At 47.6% G+C, this 25155-nt stretch overlaps 6 protein-coding genes across 6 annotated transcripts in view; 2 read left to right on the top strand and 4 right to left on the bottom strand.

Annotated features, from left to right (window-relative positions):
• LOC143957110 (uncharacterized) overlaps positions 1-25155 on the bottom strand; it is a 497982-nt gene that overhangs the window by 258440 nt on the left and 214387 nt on the right. The window lies entirely within an intron of this gene.
• Positions 317-1026, top strand: LOC143957146 (uncharacterized). Its single transcript, XM_077467302.1, has one exon. The coding sequence runs from the start codon at positions 317-319 to the stop codon at positions 974-976; it is 660 nt and encodes a 219-aa protein (XP_077323428.1). The 3' UTR covers positions 977-1026.
• Positions 5059-6287, bottom strand: LOC143957202 (histone H3). Its single transcript, XM_077467348.1, has 2 exons — positions 6181-6287; positions 5059-5449 (listed from the first exon to the last, which is right to left on the bottom strand). Exons 1-2 carry the CDS (start codon positions 6198-6200, stop codon positions 5059-5061), a joined length of 411 nt encoding a protein of 136 aa, XP_077323474.1. The 5' UTR covers positions 6201-6287.
• On the bottom strand, positions 8182-8709 carry LOC143957166 (histone H2B 1.1-like). Its single transcript, XM_077467319.1, has one exon. It carries the CDS (start codon positions 8651-8653, stop codon positions 8273-8275), a length of 381 nt encoding a protein of 126 aa, XP_077323445.1. The 5' UTR covers positions 8654-8709; the 3' UTR covers positions 8182-8272.
• LOC143957155 (histone H2A.J) lies at positions 8937-9436 on the top strand. The gene has a single exon (XM_077467309.1). The coding sequence runs from the start codon at positions 8972-8974 to the stop codon at positions 9365-9367; it is 396 nt and encodes a 131-aa protein (XP_077323435.1). The 5' UTR covers positions 8937-8971; the 3' UTR covers positions 9368-9436.
• LOC143957172 (histone H4) lies at positions 11197-11987 on the bottom strand. Its single transcript, XM_077467324.1, has one exon. The coding sequence runs from the start codon at positions 11976-11978 to the stop codon at positions 11667-11669; it is 312 nt and encodes a 103-aa protein (XP_077323450.1). The 5' UTR covers positions 11979-11987; the 3' UTR covers positions 11197-11666.

Here is a 25155-nt window from a genome sequence, read left to right as displayed (position 1 = left end):
GCAGCCTCTGTGTTCAGCCTCCTGAGCAGATCATGAGAGCGGTAAGTGACAGATCGGTAAGTGACAGTCCAGTGAGCAGATAGGACATCCTTCTATTTCTTATTATAATCGTTTTTCTCTCTGCCAGGGAAACACAACAAGAGAGAGAAGATTCCCCAACACTGGAGTGACAGTCAGTGGGTGTGTCTAAGGTGTAACCAATAGCAGTGCAGAAGGCAAGTTCTTATCAACCAATAGTAGTGCAGAACGTCTCTATATAAGGCATAAGGCCACACATACACGGTATTGATCTATTTTCAAAACTTGATTGAGAATCATGACTGAGACTGAGAGCACACCAGCCGCCGCTCCTCCAGCGGAGCCCGCCGCCAAGAAGAAGGCGACTAAGAAGGCGGCAGCCGGAGGAGCCAAGAAAGGCAGCAAGAAGCCGTCCGGTCCCAGCGTGTCCGACCTCATCGTCACAGCCGTGGCCGCTTCCAAGGAGCGCAGCGGGGTCTCCCTGGCCGCCCTCAAGAAGCTCCTGGCCGCCGGAGGATACGATGTGGACAAGAACAACAGCCGCCTGAAGATCGCCATCAGGGCGCTGGTGACTAAGGGGAGCCTCGTCCAGGTCAAAGGACATGGAGCCTCCGGATCCTTCAAGATCAACAAAAAGCAGCAAGAGGGCGACAAGGCCAAGAAAGTCACCATCAAGAAGAAGCCATCGGCTGCGGCCAAGCCCAAGAAACCTGCGGCCGCCAAGAAGCCAGCCAAGTCCCCCAAGAAGAAAGCCCCCAGCAAAGCAGCCAAGAGCCCCAAGAAGGCCGCCAAGAAACCGGCAAAGGCTGCAGCTGCTCCCGCCAAGAAGGCGACAAAGAGCCCCAAGAAGCCCAAAGCTGCAGCCAAGCCGAAAAAAGCCGCCAAGAGTCCGGCTAAGAAGGCGGCTAAAGCCAAGACAGCAGCCAAGCCCAAGAAGGCCGCTCCGAAGAAGAAATAAGAATACCTCCCTCATCTCCACCCCCCAAAGGCTCTTCTCAGAGCCACCCACCTCCTCCTATCAGAGCTACACCTACCTACCTACATCCACCTCCTCCTATCAGAGCTACACCTATCTACCTACATCCACCTCCTCCTATCAGAGCTACACCTATCTACCTACACCCACCTCCTCCTAACAGAGCTACACCTACCTACATCCACCAGGGGCCTCATAGACTTTACACACGTCTAGATGAGATGTTCCCATCACACATTGTACATTTGTCCCTTGCAGGGAATCCTCGATTACATTTTATGATAAATCCCACAAATGATCACTAGAGATCCTGTAGATCGGAAATCCCTCCTATAAAGGATTTTTCCAGGGGACCCATCCCACCCACATCTGACATGTGCAGATAGGAGACCTGGAGGTTTTCCCGCACACTGTCTGTGTGTGTGGGGGGGGGGGGGGGACATTCACACTTAAATATTTCATGTGATCGGTAGAAGGGAAATCGTTGTACTGATCGGGAATGTTAGAATGATCAGCAACAAGAACATGTTATGCGGAGAATGGACCCTCCACTGTCAGAATTCCATATTTTGTCACCCAAAATATGAAGAGGATTAGCAGCCCCGATGTCACATTCAGGTTAGAATTTTTTTTTTTTTTTTTCCAAAAAGTATTTTATTTATTCAAACAAACAGTAATTACAAAAGCCAACAGAGGCAAAAGAAAAGTGACACGAGTACATAAACCAAAATGATTGTTCAGTCTCCTATGAGTACAATTAATGAAACAATGCGTATACATAGCAATAAGCTCACCTCCTAGTAATGAGCGGTATGGACTCGAGAAACAGATTGTCGCACAGATGGTGGGGAAGCTCTGTATGAGGCCTCGAGTATTCGTTCTACATTGCATGTTAGGGAGATAAAGTGTTTTGTAGACAGCGGAGATGGCTACGTTGAAGGCTCGTGTGACAAGCTCGGCATGTGAAACGGAGCATAAATAAGTTGGCAAGGTGCATAGGGGGGGGGAAATAGTAAGAAGACAGATCAGTTGGGAAGGGGGGGGGGAGGGGGGGCAAGAAGAGGGGGGGGGGGAGGAGAATAATAAAAAAAAAAAAAAAATAGACTAGAACAAATGGGCAAAAAAATATAAAGGGGGGAGGGGTACTAGGGGGGAGGGTGGGGATTGTTCGTCTCTGACTCCCTTGCAGGTGTGCCTATCCAATAGATTCTTATGTTCTGTATTCGTAAGGGATTACAAATCTGATCCAAACATTTGGCGTTCTGTGAAAAAGGGGTGGGTGCACAAAGAAGGATATCAATATCTTGTAAATGTGACTGATGAGGTCGAATAACTCATTATTCGTTGGGTTGTCTATTCTATCCTGGGTGGCCTAGTAGATCTAGGTGTCGGGATTACCTAGGGTGTTAAATGTTGTCGTTGCTTGAAAGGATAACCAATCCGCCCATTGTTTGCTAAATTTGGCAGGTGTATCGTGGGCAGTGTGAATAAGTTTTTCCATGTCTGCAATTCTCTGAATCCTGGCGAACCATTCTCTGATTGACGGTGTGGACAAGGATTTCCAGTGCGGGGGTATACATTGCTTTGCCGCGTTGATTAAATGCATTGTTAGAGACTTATGATACCGTTTATGAGAAAGCGGCGAGAGGTGGAGAAGAAATTGTGCTGGTGTGAATGGGATATCAAGATCGGTGATATTGGAGATAGTTTGATGAACCGTTTTCCAAAACTTCTGAAGGGCTGGACACTCCCACCATATATGAAGTAGGGTGCCTTTGGACTGATGGCAACGCCAGCAAGCAGTAGAAACCTCTGGGTTAAATTTATTAAGGATAACCGGAGTGCGATACCATCTGGACTGGATTTTGTATCCATTTTCCTGTGCATACACATTTCTCGTGCCTTTGTGGATGTTTAGGAAAATCTTCTCCCAATTCTCTTCTGAGATCGGGGTCGCTAAGTCTTTTTCCCACTGCTTGCAGGCTTCGCCATCGTTAGCTTTTAAGTTGTCATATAAGAGATTGTGGGTTAGAGAGATAAGATGGGTTTGGGGCGATTTTTGCATACAAAGCCTTTCAAAAGAGGTCAGTGGTCTGGAATATTGTGCATCTTTGTCAGTGGATTTAAGGTATTGTGTCATAAGGAGATAGTCCCATGGAGGAATGGGTGGACGCTCAACTGTTAAGGATAATTGATGAGCTGAAAGGAGTTTGCCTTGACGGTACAATTGGTGTGCTCTGGGGTATTTTTCCGGCCAGTGTTTAGTCAAGTACCGTTCGTGCATGCCCGGGGGAAAGTCAGGGTTCAGTTTCAATGGAGTCATTGGGCCCGGAGTCGAGGATATGGATGTTTTTCGACATATTTGGTGAAAATATTGCAAGGTCGGGCCAATCAATGGGTGTACCAGTATATCTCTTGGGACGTGTTTCAGGGGTATCCAAGGGAGGGTGTTCAGATGTAAGTCAGTAAAAGAAGCCTCTAGATTTATCCAGTCTTTTCGAGCCGAGTGCAGGTTCCAATCAAGAATTCTTGTGAGATGTACTGCTATATTATAGTTAGAGAGATTAGGAAGGCCTATGCCTCCGAGATGTTTTGGACGAGTAAGCGTGAGAAATTTTGTTCTAGGTGAACGACCACCCCAGAGAAATTTAGAGCAGATACTGTTGTATGTGCGGAAGTATGAGGGGGGAATCTTTATAGGGATAGTTTGCAAGACATATAATAATCTAGGTAACGCATTCATTTTTAGAACAGCGGCCCTACCAAACCAAGAAATTGTGGACTTATTCCATGATTGAAGGTCAGATTCCAGTTTGGACAGAAGAGGGAGGTGATTTTTGGCATATAAGTCTGTGAGTTGTGTGGGAAGTTGAATCCCTAGATAAGTGATCGATTCCTTTTTCCAAATGAAGGGGAAATTACTCTTGCATTGATCTACAATGTGTTGCGGGAGGGATATGTTAAGGGCAAAAGATTTTGAAAAGTTTATTTTGAGATTGGACAAGTCTTGGAACTCTTGAAACGTTTGTAAAAGGTTTGGGAGAGAGATGATTGGGTTCGTAAGGAAGAGTAAGATGTCATCTGCGAAAGCAGCGTATTTATATTCCCTGGTGGGTGCTTGGATGCCCTGGATGTTAGTATTGAGTGTTAGTTGTCTAAGAAGAGGCTCAAGCGTGAGAATGAAAAGAATGGGGGATAAGGGGCTAAGGGGCAGGTTAGAAATTTTATCTCCCGGCTCCGCTTATAGAAAGTTCCCCGTATGATGATAATAGTCTTATTGGCTGATCGGTTCGGAATATATGTAATTTGTCGCAACAGATAGTGATCTGTACTGTTAGTGGAGGGTGTTTCGCACACACTATCTGCTGATTGGCTGACATAAAATAATTTGATGCTTGGAATGAGAAATGTACAAATCTCTGCAGGGTGCCAATAATTGTCTTCTGTAGATAATGAATGAGAATAAAGAAGAGAGTGTAAGATGTGCTGATGGGAAGGTGTAACAATGTGATCGGTGTGTGTGTGGGGGGAAGAGATTGGAGAAAGTTGTAGAATAGCAGAGGAGATTCCTGTGATAGATCGGGGAGAGGAAATGTCTTCTTCCTACAGAAGAATGAATAGTGAGTGAGATTTCTTACTAGTCATTTGTATGATTTATACACCGGAGCTGAGAAAGAGGTGATCCCGGGATCTGTGTACAGGAGGGAGGAGGTGACTTCTTATTTATCTTGAACACATTTCCTTTCCCCGATCTGGTAATGAGATAAGTATAGAGAATCTTTCTAGGAACTTGTCTTCCTCTCCTATATATTAGGACATTGTATTATGGTGGGAAGAGATCGGCAGGAGAAAAGCTCTTCTTCCTAGAGAAGTGAGAATTGTTATTTTGTAATCGTCTTAGAAATGTTAGAGATCAGCGTGCAGAGAAGAGTGAGAAGAATGAAGAGATGTGGTGGGAAGGATTTGTATGATGTAGTGGCGATGAGATAGTATGGAGCTCTCTGAGGAGGATGTGGTGGCTCTGAGAAGAGCCTTTTGTTGTGAGGAGGTCGGTGGGGGGTTTCTTAGGCCCTCTCTCCGCGGATTCGGCGTGCCAGCTGGATGTCTTTGGGCATGATGGTGACCCTCTTGGCATGGATGGCGCAGAGGTTGGTGTCCTCGAAGAGTCCTACGAGATAAGCCTCGGAGGCTTCCTGCAGAGCCATGACGGCGGAGCTCTGGAAGCGCAGGTCGGTCTTGAAGTCCTGGGCGATCTCTCGGACGAGGCGCTGGAAGGGCAGCTTGCGGATGAGCAGCTCGGTGGATTTCTGGTAGCGGCGGATCTCTCGGAGAGCCACGGTGCCGGGCCTGTAGCGGTGAGGCTTCTTCACTCCGCCGGTGGCAGGGGCGCTCTTGCGGGCGGCTTTGGTGGCCAGCTGCTTGCGGGGAGCTTTCCCTCCGGTGGACTTACGAGCGGTCTGCTTGGTTCTTTTTTGATTGAAAATGTATACTTTATTTTTCAAGAAAATATACAAAAAACAAAATACTTTTAACAGGGTACATTCCACACTGTACTGCGACGCAGCGCATAAAATACACTACATGACAATACAGTTCCACACATACAAATAAATTACATTCATCCTGCGGTATGATGCCTGATGTGTTGTGCAGAGTAATAATACCCCGAAACATCACATCATGCATGACGCCGCATTACCCTGAAAGCATTACCAAAAACCATTACCAAATACATGTCAAGTCATACAGTCTTTAGTCAAAGTCAAAGTCAAAATCAAAATGACATTTCAATGAGCAACAGGTGTGATGGGGGGGTTGGAGAAGGTGGGGAAGGGAGGGGGAGAAAGAGTTCACAGGCCCGAAGCTTTATTGAACTGCCAAAAAGGGTACATAGTGGTGGGAGGGTGGGGGGAGAAGGGGAAATCTTCAGACCTCCTCTTCCTCCTTGTTGTCCATCAGGTGATAGTCTCTGAGCAGACTGTGGGTCAGTCTGCGGCAGTCCTGGATGGACATCCTCTCCCTCTGGTGGATGAGGCGCTTTCTGGCGCACCAAACAGCGTCCTTAAAACAACACAGCACCCGCCAGGCACTATCAATGTCCTCTTGTGAGTGAGTCCCACAAAATAGTCCGTTTAACACACCAAAGTGTGTTATAGCAGTCTGTGGAACAAAGTCTTTGAGATCAGGTCTGCTTGGTTCTTGCCATGGCTGATCAATGCTTCCAATCTCCACAAGGAATACAAGTGTGAGAACACGGGCTGTGCGGCGTCTATTTATACACATAGCTGCCTTCTGATTGGACAACTAAAACACACCCCTTTTCATGATTGGTTTACTTTTTTTTTTTAAATGTCCGCCAAGATCTGTCTGTTATCTGTGTTAGTAGAGTTACCTTCTTTGTGTGTGGTGGGGGAGGGGGAGTTCCTCCACATCATACAATGTGTAAGAATTAGGAGCTCTGACATTGGACTGCTTGTCTCCATAATAAACGAGATGACAGAAAATTCTCACTGATCGGATTATTCCGTTCTTAGTGAATAACAAGTAGAAAGGTGACTTGTAAAGCTTGTTCCGTCCAGCACAATTCTGTACTAACATGAAGGGACAGATCGCTGAGCAGACAATGAATCGTGTCCCCCCAGCACATCTGGGATCGGTCGGTGTTCTCATTGGTTTCCATCAGATCCATGTGGATACAATTCAACTAATCGGCTCCAATGTATCCTCTATGGAAGAGCAACACCGACATCTGCTGGTGACAAGAGAAATGGCTTCTGTGCTGGGATCTAGAAAGCGCTACAATAAGATTTCATTGTTTTCTTTCCGAATCCCACTTATAGGAAAAATAGATGATTACAACGTGATCTTTGGGAACAGAATTAGAACTCATACCGGGAAATTGGAGGGAATGGACACGGGCGACATCTAGATTGCATAATTAATCTGATGAATTTGCATTAAGGTTTTGTCAGAAAATTCACTAAAAACATTATTTGAACCATATTGCTCACCATATCTTCATCATATTTACTTTAAAATGAAATCGCAGCTCTGATATGGTGTATGTGTTCTACAAGAACCTTTTTGTCCTGTTGGGATGATGGGGGGTGTCGGGGATTTACTTGGCGCTGGTGTGTTTGACTTTAATACTAATTATTATAACATTAATATAATACAGAATATATATAATGCCAACTGTTTACACAATTCTTTACAAGAAAAATGGTCACAGTAAAATCACAATATATTTCAATACACAAGTATCAGGAGGACCCTGCTCATGGAGTTTACAATCTAAAGAAATGCTTTTATAATGAATAATTAGAAATCCTTATCAGTGTAAGCTTTAGAAACATTGAGATTGCATTATGTTTGCCCATATCTCAGCAAATTAGATGACAGAGGGAGGGAGTTAAGAGGATTAAATGTACCCTGTAACCGTCACTTTCCAATCAGAGGCACCTGATATTTACCAAATACTCCCTTTTATTTTTATTTTTTTTATTAGAGAAAAGACACACACACACACTTATATACATAGAGAGATACAGAACAGGAAAGTCAATGTGTGCCCAGCTGATGATCTAAATCCCCCACCCATCTAAGGTGAGATGATCATGTATAATAGTTGGACTCCCATGAAGAAAATAAATGCTATATGACACATTTGAATAAAACACAATGTGATGTATAAGTAATATTTCTAAGCAGATGATCCCTAAACGATTTCGTAAAAGTAAGCATCCCCTTTTATGTGTCTCTGCAGACATTAGCATGCTTTGTGCAGTCTTACATAATCCATAAAACAGAAAGTAAACGTGTAGGTGAAAATTATGTATACAAAATAAGATTATATACGTGTCATCCTTATATAAATAGATATCCGCTTTCAATTTACGAATAAAATAAAAAAAAAAGTACCATGTGTTCTCTAAGGAGGAGCAACACTGACACCTAGTGGTTATGAAAATGCATGTCTTCAATACGAAGCTATGGAAAGATATGCAATGTGATTGGATGGAAATACAAAATCAGGGATTTCTGAATAAAGGGAATCTGCAACACCAGCTTGTATTGGGAGGGATTTCTTACTATAACACAGCGTCAAATGTCCAACTTCATTAGATTGTACAATTGTTATAATCGGTTGATTTTTTTTAAATTTAATTTATTTAGAATTTTTAATTGCGCTAAAATGTGATGAGAGCTCATTGATGGAAATGGTGGGCGGCTCTTAGAAGAGCCTTTGTGTCTTGTGTTGGGATGATGATGGGGGGATTACTTGGCGCTGGTGTACTTGGTGACGGCCTTGGTGCCCTCGGAGACGGCGTGCTTGGCCAGCTCTCCGGGCAGGAGGAGGCGGACGGCGGTCTGGATCTCCCGGGAGGTGATGGTGCGGCGCTTGTTGTAATGAGCCAGGCGGGAAGATTCGCCGGCGATGCGCTCGAAGATGTCATTGACGAAGGAGTTCATGATGCCCATGGCCTTGGACGAGATGCCGGTGTCGGGGTGGACCTGCTTGAGCACCTTGTACACGTAGATGGCATAACTCTCCTTCCTGCTCTTCCTCCGCTTCTTGCCGTCCTTCTTCTGGCTCTTGGTCACGGCTTTCTTGGAGCCCTTCTTGGGCGCCGGGGCGGACTTGGCTGGTTCAGGCATGATAAGGGTTAATGTGATCTCCGCTGTGTGGAGGGAATGTGTGCTGGAGCCGCCCTCATGTGCTGCTTTTATAGGCGTCCTATGCAAATGTAGTCTCCTCCCTCCTCACTCTTCTATTGGAGGATTCAGTCATGTGGTGGGGAGGAGTGTTTTGCTTCCCTTGCTCGTTTACTGATTGGTGAAGAAACAAGTCAGAACATAATTGGCTGGCTTGGAAATTAACCAACCACAGTCTGTGATGTCAGAGCATTGACTGTATAAATATAAGGAAGCTGCAGAAAAGTGCGATCTTTAGCAGAGTAACAGAAGAATCTCACAATGTCTGGCCGTGGAAAACAAGGAGGCAAGGTTCGGGCTAAGGCCAAGACCCGATCATCCCGGGCTGGTCTGCAGTTCCCAGTCGGCCGTGTTCACCGTCTGCTCAGGAAGGGCAACTATGCGGAGCGGGTCGGGGCCGGAGCTCCCGTCTATCTGGCCGCCGTCCTCGAGTATCTCACGGCTGAGATCCTGGAGCTGGCCGGCAACGCCGCCCGCGACAACAAGAAGACCCGCATCATCCCCCGACACCTCCAGCTGGCCGTCCGCAACGACGAGGAGCTCAACAAGCTGCTGGGCGGCGTCACCATCGCCCAGGGAGGAGTCCTGCCCAACATCCAGGCCGTGCTGCTGCCCAAGAAGACCGAGAGCCACAAGGCCGCCGCCAAATCCAAGTAATCCCGACAACTCCTTTCTACTCCCAAATCCTTTCATTTCTACAACACAAAGGCTCTTCTCAGAGCCCCCCACATCTCTCTACAAAGAGCCCCCCACACACCCCTCATTGTGTCTACCACATCGCATGCAATCAGCCCTCAATTGTCTGCATAGCTTTACACGGGAAATCTATTCTTATTTATTCACACTTCTAGTACAGGAGATCTGTACAGGGAGGACAATCACTACATATAAAGAGCCTGCAATGTATTATTGGAGGACCTGGTCCTCTTATAGGGACTGATCGGCATTGTCCTTCAAACTAGTTCTGCCGAATCTACAGATCAGAAATTGTAAAACAATCATCCTCCGACTGATCGGGAACACAGATCTCAGAATGTTCCTATTATGCCGGGCGGGGTATGGAACGGATTTCACTTCATTTTAAATAGAACCTCACAATCATCTCAGATCGGCTAATCTGACACAGAAATGTAATGAAACAAAATTTCAATTCTTCCGGGGAACATTCCAGACACTTGATAAACGCGCTGACATATTATATTTCCCGGGGTTTACAGAATCCTAGAGAATGTTTTCTATAGAGATCAATGAAAAGTCTACAGAACAAGCATTTTCTGATTGGCTCATATTTCAAACTGCTACATTCCACATTTGACCGCTAGAGTTCTTTAGAACGTTACGGACAAATAATCAGCCCATTTATACCGCCAAATCCGACCATTATCTGAGAAATATCAGCGCTTTGTTTCCAAACTGATTCATCGGTTAGTCTGGAATGGAAATCGATTCAGAAGATTGTTGAATGATGTAAAATATGTTCTCTGTTACTAGATTTCTAAAAAGTGAAAGGACTGGTAGAAAACATGACACTCCCAGATACATATGTACAATGAATCAATAAAACAAACAGATCGGTATCCACTGTAACGAGAAATCAGCAAAATATTAACAATGTTTCTAAGTAATTATCTACAAAGTACTGAATGGTTTTATCTTAGAAACATAAATGACCCCCCCCCCCCCCTTTCTTTAGTAATCTGTTACAAATATTAACTGGTGATTTGTTTTCTCTCCGAAAAAGAATTGGAAGAATAGGTTTGTCATGAGATCTGTATAGGATCATGGGATTGGCCTCTATCAGATTTCCCCCATATTACATTTAGAGAATATATATATATAATGTGAATGGACTGGTAGAAATCATGACACTGCCAGATATATAAAAGTATGAACAATAAAATACATAATCAGATCTGCATAGGATTATGTAACTGAAAAAAAAGATACAAATATGTACTATGAATCAATACAGACAATATTGCGCTTCTGATGAATTACATCGGTTTCCATTCAGCAAAATATTTAAAAGCTTCTAAAATGAATAGAGCCGCCCTTCTCATCTCCGCTCAGCTTTACACCCAGGAAGGAGAGATGTAGGAATAAAATGCATTTCTTTGTTTCCTTTTCAAAATAATCTTTTGAAATATTGGAACTGGTGTTAGGGAGTGTTAAAGATTCATGTTTTCCATGTAATCTCCAGGTACACGTGCGATCTGCTTTACTAAAGAGTCGTAAGAACACAACAAAATGATCTATCCAATGTTGTATCTAATTGGGTAGAGTTGATCTTCAAGACTGTACAATCTGTACTCCGGATGAAATATGAAAACTTCTTCCACCCCCAACAAATGAACGAATCCGATGATAATTGTACAGAAATCCTCCATCCGTTTCCTGCTGAGATTTGGCGCTACAATAGATCTGGTTCTCTGGATGGAACGTTCTTAGGACCCATACACGCTATTCGATTGTTTATCAAAACCATATAAGAGATTAAACCTCAAGTTTCAATTTGTATACAAATCAGGCAGGCCCTTACACTGTGTGGTTTCGGAAAATCTGAAGAGAAATATCTGCAGAAAATCGAATCGTGTGTATGGGGCTTTAGACTTAGGGGAGAAATGTCCAGCTAAAGCTGATCCGATCCCAGTTCTGGACGTTTCCCAACAAACCAAAAAGGCTGTTTGCGTTGAATCTTTAATAGGCCAATTAAAAGCAATCACCCCTTTCATCTCCTACAGTGTGATCACACTTAGATCGCCTATATAGGGCGAATGTCACGTGTCCAACCCCCAGAACAAACCCTCCCGCTACAGAAGTGTGTACGACGCGTCATTTAGATTTCATTTACTTCTACTAATAACGTAAATAGCGGTATGTAGTTCTTTGTATGAGAAGGTGGGTGGCCCTGAGAAGGACCTTTGTGTAGGTGAAGTAGGTAGGTGTCTATGAGGGTTTAGCCTCCGAATCCGTAGAGAGTGCGCCCCTGGCGTTTGAGAGCATAGACGACATCCATGGCGGTGACGGTCTTCCTCTTGGCGTGTTCGGTGTAGGTGACGGCATCGCGGATGACATTCTCCAGGAAAACCTTCAGCACTCCGCGGGTCTCCTCATAGATGAGTCCGGAGATGCGCTTGACACCCCCTCTGCGGGCCAAACGTCGGATGGCGGGTTTGGTGATGCCCTGGATGTTGTCCCGGAGCACCTTCCTGTGCCGCTTGGCGCCTCCTTTCCCCAGACCCTTCCCTCCTTTACCGCGACCAGACATGACGAGTATTTCCTGCGCAAATAGGAACTGAGCTCAGCCGTCTGCCTGCCCTCCTTATATACAGCCTGAGCGGACCTGATGGAAACCTTCCTGGGAAAGAGGCGGAGTCACACCCATCCATTACAAAATAATAGACAATGTCATTCCTTTATCAGGCTCCTAAATATTCTGTTGTATTCAGATACATTAATGCAGCAGCAATACATTTCCAGAAGATGAATTTCTTCTTTATTCTCAATTATTTTCTATTCATACCTGGAGATTACACCGAGAATACGAAGATTTAACTCTTCATAACAGAAAAACAATCAGCAGTTTCAATTGTTCATAGTAATTCTATATTTATAAAACATCATTTTGAAAACGAAACAAAGAAACACATTGCTTCTGACGTCTCTCCTTCCTAAGGATGAGCGGACCTGATGGGAGACAGGAGGAGAATGGGCGGGGTCTAGTCATTTATTACACAGCATAGAATTTCATTTAATTAGAAGCTTTTCAATAGATTGCTGAATGGAAACTGATGTGATCCATCAGACGCACAACATTATCTTTATTGATTAATTGTACATATTTGTCTGGCATGTCATGATTATTACCTATTTCTACCAATAATGTCATATTTATCGATCTTTGTACAGGAAGCGCAAAATATGTGCAATCTGCTATATGTATAAATTATATATCAGACAGAGAGTGAGAGAAGGAAATATATATATATATATATATATATATATATATATATATATATATATATATATATATTTCCTTCTCTCACTCTCTATATTTCCCCATTTCGTTTTCTGAATTCTGAGGACTTGGAATAAAAAAGCACATATGGAAATGTTTTATATTATTCAATAATCTTCTATTTATTCCGGACTAATGGATGAAAAATAAAGCATTGATGATATCTCTCGGATAAATGTCTCATCTGATGATCTCAGTGTCGGATTTGGCGGTATAATAGGGCTGAATATTTCTCTGTAACGTTCTTCACTATTCAGGCGAGGAAATTTGAAATCAGGAATTTGAAATCCGAGCCAATCAGAGTTGTGGGCGTTTCCTTCATCAGCCATTAATGTCTTTCTGATGAAAATTTCAAAGAAATGTGTTCAGAGATCTTTCTCGGTTTTCAACCCAGAAAATACTTGTTCTATAGACTTTTCATTGATTTCTATAGGAAGGGGGTGAATAAACCTCCCTTCTATTCCCATCCTGATTCTAGATTTATCGCGGAGATCATCTCCACTTTCTGTCTGTATATACATCCCCTATTCACCTCCTTGTACTGCACACACACCCCACATTCTCTAGCAGGGCGGATTCTCTATTGTGAAGTAAGAGAAAAAGATTAGAAGAAATGTGACATTCATATTTCTAATGGATTTATTATTCTTGGTTAGATAAACTGCCCGACAATTCAGAGAAGCGTTGATCGATGTTCCCGAAGGAAGAGATATCAGGTTTTAGTGTCGGATTATTCCATCTGAGATCATTGGAAGGTTCCATGATATTCTGGCGGGACAATTGAATGAATCAGTTGAATAGTTGCATCAATCACAGATCTGGGCGATTTCTTCAGATAATAAAATGCATTTTCCTCCCAAAGAGTGTGAAGGAGGATCTGAGATCTGTGTTCCTTTCAGCTGGGGGATGTTTGTTTGGTATTGAATATTGAATGATCTCTGAGCTCCAGAAGATATTCAGCAGAATTAAAGGACAATAAAAAGCAGTCCCTGTAAGGAGATCACATCGTTCCTTCACATGAAATACGTTCTAATAAATGATACAAATCATAGAAACTCTGAATTACTGTTAGGACGGACGGGTAAGGAGGGGTGGATGGTTTTGGTTGGAGGGTTTAGCGGGGAGTAGACAATCAGCATAGAATGATTGGAATGAAAAGAGATGAGAGAATGATGTACTGTGATCACATTTCCTGTCATTACTCCTCACCTCTATTACAAGCCTGAGTGTGATAAGAAGACAAAGGCTTTGCCTTTACAGGGAACTTTACCTGACAGTATTAATAATATATAACTTAATTGAAGAATAGAAACCAGGAATGTCCCGCTCTATGTAGAGCATGTTTGTGAGGCAATGCTAAAATAATAATAATATTGATCTTTAGACGAGGAGTAGATCGGTCAGACTGGGAAGGGGGTGAATAAACCTCCCTTCTATTCCCATCCTGATTCTAGATTTATCGCGGAGATCATCTCCACTTTCTGTCTGTATATACATCCCCTATTCACCTCCTTGTACTGCGCACACACACCCCAGTGTTCTATCAGAAATGACCACAAGGTGGCAGAGCTGAATAACACTTATGCCGCACTCACACATTGTTACAATAAAAGATCCTCCACAATATCCCGCCTTACATTGTTACTTTATTTGAAATCACAAAAAGAGAAGATCGTGGAGTTCTTAACCCTCAACACAATGGAGGAAAGAAGCAAGAACAACGAAACATTGTATCTACTCAATCAGCCCAGACAAATCTTTGTCTATTTGTATCTATTTCAATCAACAGCAGATCAATGTACACACAGGGTGGGGGTTGATCTCATTCCGTGTACTTATAGTTCTAATTAACAATAATAATAATAATAGTAAACATAATTCACATGTACAAAGTATCAGATACATACAAATCTGATCACAATATCACCCCGGGCAGCACACAGTCCTAAAAAAAATATTTCCTAAACCATTGGACCATAATGAATTTACACATGATATCCAATCCAAATCTGCGAAACATTTTATTCCCAATCATTCCCGTGTCTGAATGTCTTAGTATGTGTATATATATTCAATACATTTGTATGTATTACATCTTAAATGAATATATACCATACAGCAACATGACATGGCAAATACAGAGTAATGGTATGATAACAGTGTAATCAGCACTAGGGATGAGCCGAATAGTGATGGACGAACTTTCGATGGGACGTTTCGCGAACGAAAGTTTGTGGCGGACACCATTGACTTTAATGGCAGGCGAACCTTGAAAACCTGCAGGTCATATTTTCAGCCACAATATACTTACTAGCTATGCACACATAGTCCCACAACATGGACATTGACATAACAAAAGTATTAAGTGAATCTGGGATCGACAACGACAAGCATTCTTTTTTTATCTGTGAAATTTTGACAATTCAGGAGCGCATGAAGGCCATGGAGGAGAGGCAAGGTCAGGGCAGGCTATGAAGGGGGTGCAGGAGATGATCAGTGCCACAGTCAGGGCAGCGCAGTCCTGTGCCAGGGTCCCAGTGTGCCAACCTGTGCTTGAGCCCCTGACCCCTCCCTCTGCCCAGCCCTTACCCCCACCTATGCAGGGCTCCACTGCAGTGGTCTGGAGGTGCCAGTCCAGTGTTGATCCTCAGCCATGGTCCTGACACTGCCTGCTGATTGGCTTCTCCGCTGCTATCTCCCTCACTGTTTGAAAACAGCACCGCGATTAGGGATGAGCTTCTTGTTCGAGTCGAACATACGTTCGACTCGAACATTAGCTGTTCGCCCGTTCGGCAAATACCGAGCGTTATGGGCCTTGTGTAGTGTGTTGGCCTCTGTAGGAGTTAGTGGGTGTTCTGTGTACCTTCAACATAGTATACACCGTTCATTATCGGCCGATTTTGCGTTCTTGCTCTTCTGTAGTGGTTGTTGTCTGCGTGCCCTGACCGCAGAATACACCGTTATATCCACCTATATAGCAAGCTATCTTGCTCTTTTTAAATAGAGCTTGCAGTCAGTTGTAGGGGATTGTGTGTGCTGTCTGCGTGCCCTGACCGCAGAATACACCGCTTTATCCACCTATATAGCTACGTATCTTGCTCTTTTTAAATAGAGCTTGCAGTCAGTTGTAGGAGACTGTGCGTGCTGTCTGCGTGCCCTGACCGCAGAATACACCGTTATATCCACCTATATAGCTAGCTATCTTGCTCTTTTTAAATAGAGCTTGCAGTCAGTTGTAGGAGATTGTGCGTGCTGTCTGCGTGCCCTGACCGCAGAATACACCGTTATATCCACCTATATAGCTAGCTATCTTGCTCTTTTTAAATAGAGCTTGCAGTCAGTTGTAGGAGCTTGTGCGTGCTGGCTGCGTGCTCTGATCTCTGAGGACTTCCAGAGTGGTGGAGGAGGAGAGGGAGCTGATGGCGTCGGTCAGCCCAGGCCAGGAGCCTGTTCCTCGGCCTGAGGAAAAGCGTGGAGCCCTGAAGCTCCTGGAGTTCGTTGAGGAGGAGAGGCTGTACTTGGAAAACCAGCTTGACTTGGTTGACTGGTCTCTGAGACAGCCAGGAGAAGACGTGGAGAAATCTGCGGAGAGGAAAAGAAAAGCCAAGGGCTTAATGGTAAAGGCTTCTCGCTGTTACTGCGAAAGAATGAAAGTTTTGGCCGAGCTGAGGAATAGACGCGACAGATCAGGTATCAAGAAGAGAACAGAATTCAAACCTGTCATAGATGGACTGAAAAAGCAGTGTAATATGCTTGGTGAGCTTTTATCAAAACTAATTGAAAGTGCCACAAGCGAAAAGGACTTTCTGTTGAATATAGGAAAAGTTATGAGAGTGGCGTGCGATGAAGGCTCTCAAGCGGTAAGACGCCGCAACCAGCGTCTATCAAAGGCGGCGGAGCCCATGAGAGAGGCGGAGGAACCCACAAGTGAGAGTGCACAGACAGTGCAAGGAACCATGGCTGGTCTCATTCACAAAGGAAAGAAAGAGAGGGATTTTCTGCAGGGTATTGTGGAAACCCTTCGAGTGGCTAACGAGGAAGGCTCCCAAGCTGTAAGGAGGCGAAATCTCTCTCAAACAGCGGAGAATAAAGCCAAGATGGCGGACCCAACCACAGAGAAGGGAACGCAGGAGACCGTGTCAGCGTCAGCGGTCAACCCAGCAAGTGAGCATAAGACAGTGGAGAAGAAGGTGGATGTGGCGATGGAAGTAGAGACTTCAGAGATGGACGGTGAGGTGGGGAATTCTAAAGGGGATGTTGTGGAGGGTGCCCCTGTTACATCTAAGTCCTTACCCACATGTGGGGGGGGATGGTGCGAGTAAAGGGGGTTCACCTAAGGATACGGCACATGACCCGGTACAGAAAACCCCATCCGTGAAAAACCCCAAGGCTCAAGAAGTAAAGAAAACAAAGAAGAAAACGGACTTACCTGTGCAGGACTTCCCGGTGAACCTTGGCAGAGACTGTGTGCAAGATGAGCCGTCAGCAGTGTCGGCCATCGTTGCTGTAAAGCAGCCCCAGGGTGAGGGGAAAGTTAGGGTTGAACAACCCAAAGTGGACAGTGTAATGGCGTCCAAGTCTCCAGCAATGGAGGGAGGTGGGAGTGGCACGCTGTCTTCCCGGAAGGCAGAGGGAGTTACAAGTCGAGCCCAACCCAATCAGAAAGCGGCCGCCGGGAATGGCGCGAAAAAAGGGGGAGGAGTAGCGGGTGACGCGGCTGCGCGTCACTTCCGGATCGCGGCTCCCGCGACTTCCGGGAATGGCGCAGTGTGTGAGGACGGAGTTCCGGCGGAAGCGGCAATACGTCACTTCCGGTCCGCGACCTCCGAGGTTTCCAGTCCTCAGGTTCCTACCGCTGAGGGTAATGATTCGGTTTCAATGACGGATGAATCCTTGTGCCCAGGGCAGAAGATGGAGTGGGGTGACTGCCCCATGAGCCCGTTAGGTGAGGATGACCCCGCTCTTGCATTTATTAAGGGATTAGAGGGTTCACAGTTGGATGGGTCCATGAGTGCTCTCATGGATATGGGTGAAGGCTGGTCTGAGGACTGGGATGCGCTCCTGGCTCAGAGTGCATCTGCCAGGGGACCCCCGGTCTCTCAGGCCCAACCCAAAGAGGTAAATAAAACGGTCCAGAGTAAAAATATTGCTGGGGAAGTTTCTGCGGGGACCACTGCGGGGTCTGTTCCGGGGTCTCCCCCGGGACGGGTTTTGCAGGGGTCTCCGGAGGTGAGACTCTTAACTGCCTTGGGCGAGCGGCGCTCGTACGCCAATGTGGTGGGGTCTGCGGCGCCGCTTGACCCGATATATAGGCAGTTTGGCACGGGGAATTTCCGAGTGCCTCCGGCGGATCAGTCCTCAGGGGCTAATACATGGTCCAGGGGGACTGGTGGGCCGGAAAGAAGGCGCCGGAATGTGATACAATTAAGGTGGGAGGGTGAGGGTCAGTGCCCCAGTAGAGGGCAGGTGGTGGACATGGTGCTTTCTCTAGGCATCAAAGTTGCGGAGATCTTTGCGGTAATTCACCCTGCTGGATCCCGTGACTTTGATGTCAGTTTTACTAGTGCTGTCATAATGGAATTGTTCCTTACTACTTTCGGGCTTATTAAAAATACAGAGCCCTGGAAGGGATTTAGGGTTATCCCTATCAGTAGGCAGGAGGAGGTTAAAAATGTTACCATCCTGGTGCGGAATGAGAGCCTACCGCCAGAGGACATAAGTACCTGGTTGTGTAGGCATGGCCAGTTGCAGGGCCCTCTGAGGAAAGGGTTGGATGAGCGCGGGGTGTGGACCGGGGCTTGGAATGCCAGGATTAAGTTGCGGAGGCAGGGTAACTCTGTTGCCCATATCCCAGGTAGTGCCTTCTTGGGCAGAGACCGCATACTGGTATTCTACCCCGGTCAGCCCCGCCGCTGCTTCCGGTGTGGGTGTCCAACCCACCTCAGTGCGGACTGCACAGTGGTTCGTTGTGCTAAGTGCAACAAATTTGGTCATATGAGTGACTCTTGTGGTCTCATCCAATGCAACCTGTGTGGGCAGATGGGACACCCGTTCAGCAGGTGTCCCAGGGCTCACAGGGAAAAGTCAGGGGATCCTACTGGTGCCCCTCCCTCAGAAGGGGCTCAGGACCCAGGTGGAAATTTGTCCACTGACACTAGGCCAAGTGCTGAGGCCGTGTTGGTGGAGAAGGAGGTGTGTTCTAGGGTGGAGGTTCCTGGCGGTGGGGTCCCTCCTCCTGCAGTACCTGAGAATGGGGAGCCTCCTTCCGTCGCTCCTTCTGCCGGTGATGCCCCTGGGAGGGTGGTGGCGCCCCGTAGGGGGTTGAGTCCGGTGGAGGGGAGGCGGAGGAGGGTCTCTAAAAGGAGGAGTACAAGGCAGAGGCCAGAGCGGGTGAGTTCTTCTCGCAGTAGGAGTCCTATTAGGTCTCCTGATCCTGTGCCTCCCTCTATGCCACCTGGACCTTCAGTGGTGGCGAGAGAGTCAGTAGGCTCATCTATGTCAGATGATGAGCAGGATACTGACGCAGAGGAGGGAAGAGTACCTAGGGGGGGTTTGGGTGGTAAGGTATCTGAGGTGGTGCCAGAAGTAGTGAGGAGCCCGGTGTCAAGTGGCAGAGGTGGCATCGGGAAGAAAAACAGTAAGAAAAAGAAAAAAGACAGGGAAAAGTGGGACAAGCTTTTAGATAGCTTGACCCCTGCTCAATTTCTCAGGCTTTGTGCTCCCTACTCTTCGGGAGCAGAATCCTGAATGTAAAATTTGTGTTTAGTTGTGTAGTAGTATTATTTTGTATTATTTTGTCTGTATTTTGAAAAAGTAATGGTTTGAAATGTAAAGTATTGTATATATGGTAGCAGTATACTGGAATAAAAAATATCCACCTATATAGCTAGCTATCTTGATCTTTTTAAATAGAGCTTGCAGTCAGTTGTAGGAGATTGTGCGTGCTGTCTGCGTGCCCTGACCGCAGAATACACCGCTATATCCACCTATATAGCTAGCTATCTCGCTCTTTTTTAATAGAGCTTGCAGTCAGTTGTAGGAGATTGTGCGTGCTGTCTGCGTGCCCTGACCGCAGAATACACCGTTATATCCACCTATATAGCTAGCTATCTTGCTCTTTTTAAATAGAGCTTGCAGTCAGTTGTAGGAGATTGTGCATGCTGTCTGCGTGCCCTGACCGCAGAATACACTGCTATATCCACCTATATAGCTAGCTATCTTGCTCTTTTTTAAATAGAGCTTGCAGTCAGTTGTAGGAGATTGTGCGTGCTGTCTGCGTGCCCTGACCGGAGAATACACCGCTATATCCACCTATATAGCAGCTATCTTGCTCTTTTTAAATAGAGCTTGCAGTCAGTTGTAGGAGATTGTGCGTGCTGTCTGCGTGCCCTGACCGCAGAATACACCGCTATATCCACCTATATAGCTAGCTATCTTGCTCTTTTTAAATAGAGCTTGCAATCATTGTTAGGAGCTTGTGCGTGCTGGCTGCGTGCTCTGACCTGTCCTGAGAGAGTGAGAGCTTCCAGAGAGGTGGAGGAGGAGTGGGAGATGATGGCGTCAGCCAGCCCAGGTCCGGGGCCCTCTTCCCGGCCTGGGACCGTGGTTCATCCCCCTGGAGTGAAAGACCTCTCCAGGGAGGAAAGACTGTTCCTGCAAACGCAGTTTGAGCTGCTGGACTGGACCCGGGCCCAGCCGGGGGAGGATGCAGAAGCGCCGGACAAGGATCAAAGTCTTTGTACAGAAGGCCACGGTGGCCTATGTACTGAAGTCGGAGAGGCTAGCGGACCTGCGGAATTGCAGAGACCGCTCAGCCAGTAGCAGAAGGGGAGAGTACTGGGAGGCCATTGAAGGCCTGAAACATGAGTGCAGAGACCTGTGGCGGCTGCTGGGCGGTCTCTGCGAACGCGGAGTTGGTGAGAGGGGCTTCCTCTCCGAAAGGGAAAAAGAGCTCCTGAGAGCAAGACAGGAGGGATCCCAGACAGCCAGGAGAAAAGGCTCTTACCAGAAAGCGTTGCTGGAAATGGAGGACAAGCTGCGAACCCCAGTGGAGGAAGTAGTCTCGATGGGTGAGGAAGATCAGCGCCCCGAGGTGGAGACCAGCCGGGTGAGCGTGGCCCCTGGAGCCGTAGGTGCGGAGGGTCCCCGGATCCCTGTTGTTTCACCTGCTCTTCCAGAAGCTGGGAAGCAGGTAGGTCCGGGTAGGGCACCCCATGATGCGCAGGGAAGCTCTGGGGGAGAGGCAAGTCAGACGGAACAGCATGGGAGGAAGCTGGTGGTGGTCCTCACTAGAGGCCACCCAGAGGGACCTGTGAAGGCCGGTGGCAGGAGGTTAGTGGATGACGTTGCTGTGCGCCCCCCCCCCAGTGGCCCGATCGAGCCCGCAGCATCCGAGACAGTGCGAGGGGTGCCGACCGTAATGGCGGCCCCCGCCGCGGCCGCATGTAGTGAGGGAGAGGTGCCGGCAAGCTCGGACTATGTACAGAAGGAACTTCTTGGACAGACATCCATAGCAGACACTAGGGAAGGTGGGGGCGGGGAGGTGGATGTGTCACTTCCGGTTTCCGGGAATGCGGCCGGAGGTGACCTCCCTGAACCGGAAGTACCACTTGCGGTGGCCCCGGAGGTCGCGAAAATGTGTGCTGAAGAGGTGGGGACACCCCGGGCCTTGGTGGCCAAGTCTCCTGCTCCCTTGGGACGGGTGAGAGCTCTGGGAGCCTCGGGGACTCCGCTGGTGGCTGCTGCCTTGGGGACCCCAGAATCTTCCGGTGAAGTTTTACCTGGTAGGCAAACAAGTTGGGGAGAGTCCCCCATGGGGGAGCTAGGGGGAGAATGTCCAGCCCTAAGCTTTATCAGGGAGCTGGAGGGGTCTCAGCGGCAGGAGCGGGATATGGCTCAGGAGATGGAGGTAGCTTCCTCCCAAGCCTCCGCCACTGTGGGGGGTGTGGCTATGTCTCCAACCTTGGAGGTGGTTAAAAACAAGGTGCCTTGTTGGGAGGAGGGTAGAGGGTGGGAGTGGGGGGGGGGGCGTGTGCTGCTCCGTCGGAGCCCATGGGCTCATCTCAACGGGGGTCTGGCCCTTCCCCCACAGTCCCGAATCCCATCTTGGGCACGCAGGAAGAGGCAAACCTCTTAGGTGCCCTGAAAGCTGGGCGCTCATTTGCCCAGGTGGCAGGTTCCTCTGTCCCTCTGGGCCCCCTGTATGGCCAGTTTGGTGCCCAGAATTTCTGGGCCCCCCCTGAGGAGCAGCTCCAAGGGGCACAGGCTTGGTCAAGGGGTACGGGGGGTCCAGAAAGGCGCAGGCGGAATGCGGTGCAGCTCAGGTGGGAGGGGACGTCAGCATGTCCCAGTAGGGGTCAAGTAATTTACTACATGCTGGGGTTGCGCTTTAAGGTTTCTGACTTGTTCGCGGTCATACATCCCACAAACAGCAAGGAGTTCGATGTGAGCTTCGTCTCCGTGGTCTCTATGGAGCTTTTCCTGACCCTGTACGAGATCGTCAGAAAGTCAGATCCATGGAAAGGTTTCCGTGTAGTGCCTCTTTCGAGGCAGGAGGAGATAAAAAAATGTGACCGTCTTGGTTAGAAACGAGTCCCTTCCTCCTGAGGATATCGCAACCTGGCTGGCGCGGTATGGGCAGCTCCAGACAGGGTTGAGGAAGAGTTTGGACGAGCGCGGGGTCTGGACGGCTGCTTGGTTGGTCAGGATCTGGCTCAAGCGCCACAACAATACCGTGGCGCATGTACCCGGGAGCGCATTTATAGGGAGAGACCGGAGCCTGGTCTTCTACCCTGGCCAGCCCTGTCGGTGTTTCAAATGTGGCAGTCCCACGCACCTTAGAGCGGACTGTACCATGCCTCGCTGCGTGAGGTGTAATGGCTTCGGCCACTCACCTGAGGGTTGCAGACTCATAGTTTGCAACCTCTGTGGGGAAATGGGGCACCCTTTCAGCCGCTGCCCCAAGGCTTTTAGGGGGTGCCAGGCTGAGGGGAGTGCTCCAGGCCCGGAGGGTAAGCCGATCCCTAGACAAAGTGGGGATCCCAAACCTTCTGGGCCACAGAATGAGGGTGCCCCCCTCCCTCAAAGGGTCAGACCCCCCAGGCGTGAGCAGGGGGCAGGCACTGCATCAGCAGGCATGTCAGTAGGTTCCCCAGGCCCTGTCCGGCCCTGTGCCCGACGGGGCGATGGTAGGAAAGCCAGCTGAGAAACAGACTAAACCTAAAAAACCCTCGGTTAAAAAACATCCCCCCCACCCGGTTCCCCCCTCTCCCCCTTCCCCTCCCCCCCCCTCTTGTTTCCCCTCTCCCTGCCTCCCCTTTCCGTCCCCTACCACCTTCCCCTTCTTCCCCTTCCTCCCCTTCTTTCCCTCCCCCACCCGTTTCTCCCCCCCCCCAGATGTACCGCGTCCGCCTCCGGATCCGGCGGCCCTTCTTATGCCTCCTCCCTCTATGGAGATAGTGGGTGGTCGGCAGGTCGGCCTGGGGGGGTATCCCAATGGACACCTCTGAGGTGGGTAAGGGGGTGAATAAGCGCCCCAAAGACGTGTCTAGTGGGAGGTCAGATGGTGAGAGCGGGAGGGAGCCCCCCAAGTCCGACTGGGTTAAAAAAAATGAAAAAGCGGAAGAGGAAGGGCCTGGGGAAGGAGGGTGGCGAGGACCCCCAGCCTAGCACCAGTCTGGGGGTGGGTGGGGGACCCTCGCTCGCCCTCTGGAACCGTTTCGGGGTCCTATCCTCTGACTCTGAGGAGGATTGACCTAGGCATGTAATATAGAGAGGAACGTAAACTTTAATCACTAAGGATGACGGTACCCGCTCCAATACGCCTTGCGACGATTAATGTTGCAAGTGTGCGTTCAGCGGCGGCTAGGTTTTCAGCCTTTGATTTTCTCGGCCGCGTTGAAGCCGACATTTTGTTTTTGCAAGAGACCTGGCTGGCATCTGTGGCAGAGATGCACCTAGCAAAGAGGGAGTGGAGACATGGGCCCTCCCTCTGGTCTCTTGCGGCTGAGCCCTGCAGTGGTGTTGCGGTCCTTTTTAAGACCGGCTCGGTGGCTTGTCGACGAGTGATTGAATTAGAAATCTGTAGGTGTTGGATTGTGGATGCAGTCGTGAGAGGGGAATTTCTCCGCCTCATAAATTTCTATGGTCCCCAGTCAAGAAGGGGGAGGAAGGACCTTCTTGCGCTGCTGAAACCATACCTGTTTACATCCCAGCAGGTGGTCTTTAGTGGTGACTTTAACCTAGTCACCAGGTCAAAGGACCGGGCAGGCACCTCAGGCCCTCTGGGATATGATAGTATCTTTTTGAATCGTATAGTGAGGGAGGCCGGGTTGGTGGATGTGCACGTTCGCCACTTCCCCAACCTCACTGGTTTCACATACTCCAGAGGTAGTAGCAAGAGTAGATCCTGAAGTCAGGTCGGCCTATGAAGACTTCTTTATGGAACAAGCTTCGCTACTTGAGAGCGGCTGCTCTCGCCAGAAATGGTGGGAGGTAGTGAAGAAGAGGTCAGAAGGCTTCTTCCGGGAAGTCTCTGGTCGTCGGGCAGCTTCCCGGTACCAGGCCTACCAGAAGTTGCGCAGGCGGCTTGACCGCTTGGTTTCTGATGGTGGCCCTCAGGACCAGATTTCAGATCTGAAGCTTCAGATGAAGGAGTGTCAGTATGACCGTCTCGCCTCCCTGGTTCTTGAGAGGGATTACGGGAAGTTCACCAACCCGGGCCCCTACAAGAGCTGTGGTGACGCGGTGAGTGGGAAGGTCATACACGGACTGAGGGATCCCTCGGGTTCTTTGGTAAGGTCCAGGCCGGGAATCCTGGGGATCATCAGAGCCCATTTTTCGGACATCCTGTTACGACTCTTTAGTAAAGCAGATCGCACGTGTACCTGGAGATTACATGGGAAACATGAATCTTTAACACTCCCTAACACCAGTTCCAATATTTCATATTTATAAAGATTATTTTGAAAAGGAAACAAAGAAATGCATTTTATTCCCACATCTCTCCTTCCTGGGTGTAAAGCTGAGCGGAGATGAGAAGGGCGGCTCTATTCATCTATTTAGAAGCTTTTAAATATTTTGCTGAATGGAAACCGATGTAATTCATCAGAAGCGCAATATTGTCTGTATTGATTCATAGTACATATTTGTATCTTTTTTTTTTTTCTTTTTTCAGTTACATAATCCTATGCAGATCTGATTATGTATTTTATTGTACATACTGTTATATATCTGGCAGTGTCATGAGTTCTACCAGTCCATTCACATTATATATATATATATTCTCTAAATGTAATATGGGGGAAATCTGTTACTGCTACATCTGATAGAGGCCAATCCCATGATACTATACAGATCTCATGACAAACCTATTCTTCCAATTCTTTTTCGGAGAGAAAACAAATCACCAGTTACTATTGTTAATATT

Source organism: Lithobates pipiens, unplaced genomic scaffold, assembly GCF_037356315.1.
Source record: "Lithobates pipiens isolate NorthernLeopardFrog02 unplaced genomic scaffold, aLitPip1_a1.2 Scaffold_51, whole genome shotgun sequence".
In the NCBI taxonomy this organism is placed as follows: Eukaryota; Metazoa; Chordata; class Amphibia; order Anura; family Ranidae; genus Lithobates; species Lithobates pipiens.
This window is presented reverse-complemented; position numbering and strand designations above follow the sequence as displayed.

Excerpts from the sequence above, each read along its gene's own strand:
- LOC143957166 (XM_077467319.1), bottom strand. The coding sequence starts at position 8,653 with ATGCCTGAACCAGCCAAGTCCGCCCCGGCGCCCAAGAAGGGCTCCAAG.
- LOC143957172 (XM_077467324.1), bottom strand. The coding sequence starts at position 11,978 with ATGTCTGGTCGCGGTAAAGGAGGGAAGGGTCTGGGGAAAGGAGGCGCC.
- LOC143957146 (XM_077467302.1), top strand. The coding sequence starts at position 317 with ATGACTGAGACTGAGAGCACACCAGCCGCCGCTCCTCCAGCGGAGCCC.
- LOC143957202 (XM_077467348.1), bottom strand. The coding sequence starts at position 6,200 with ATGGCAAGAACCAAGCAGAC. Across the intron at positions 5,450-6,180 it reads ATGGCAAGAACCAAGCAGAC|CGCTCGTAAGTCCACCGGAG; the intron begins CTGATCTCAAAG and ends AACCAAGCAGAC.
- LOC143957155 (XM_077467309.1), top strand. The coding sequence starts at position 8,972 with ATGTCTGGCCGTGGAAAACAAGGAGGCAAGGTTCGGGCTAAGGCCAAG.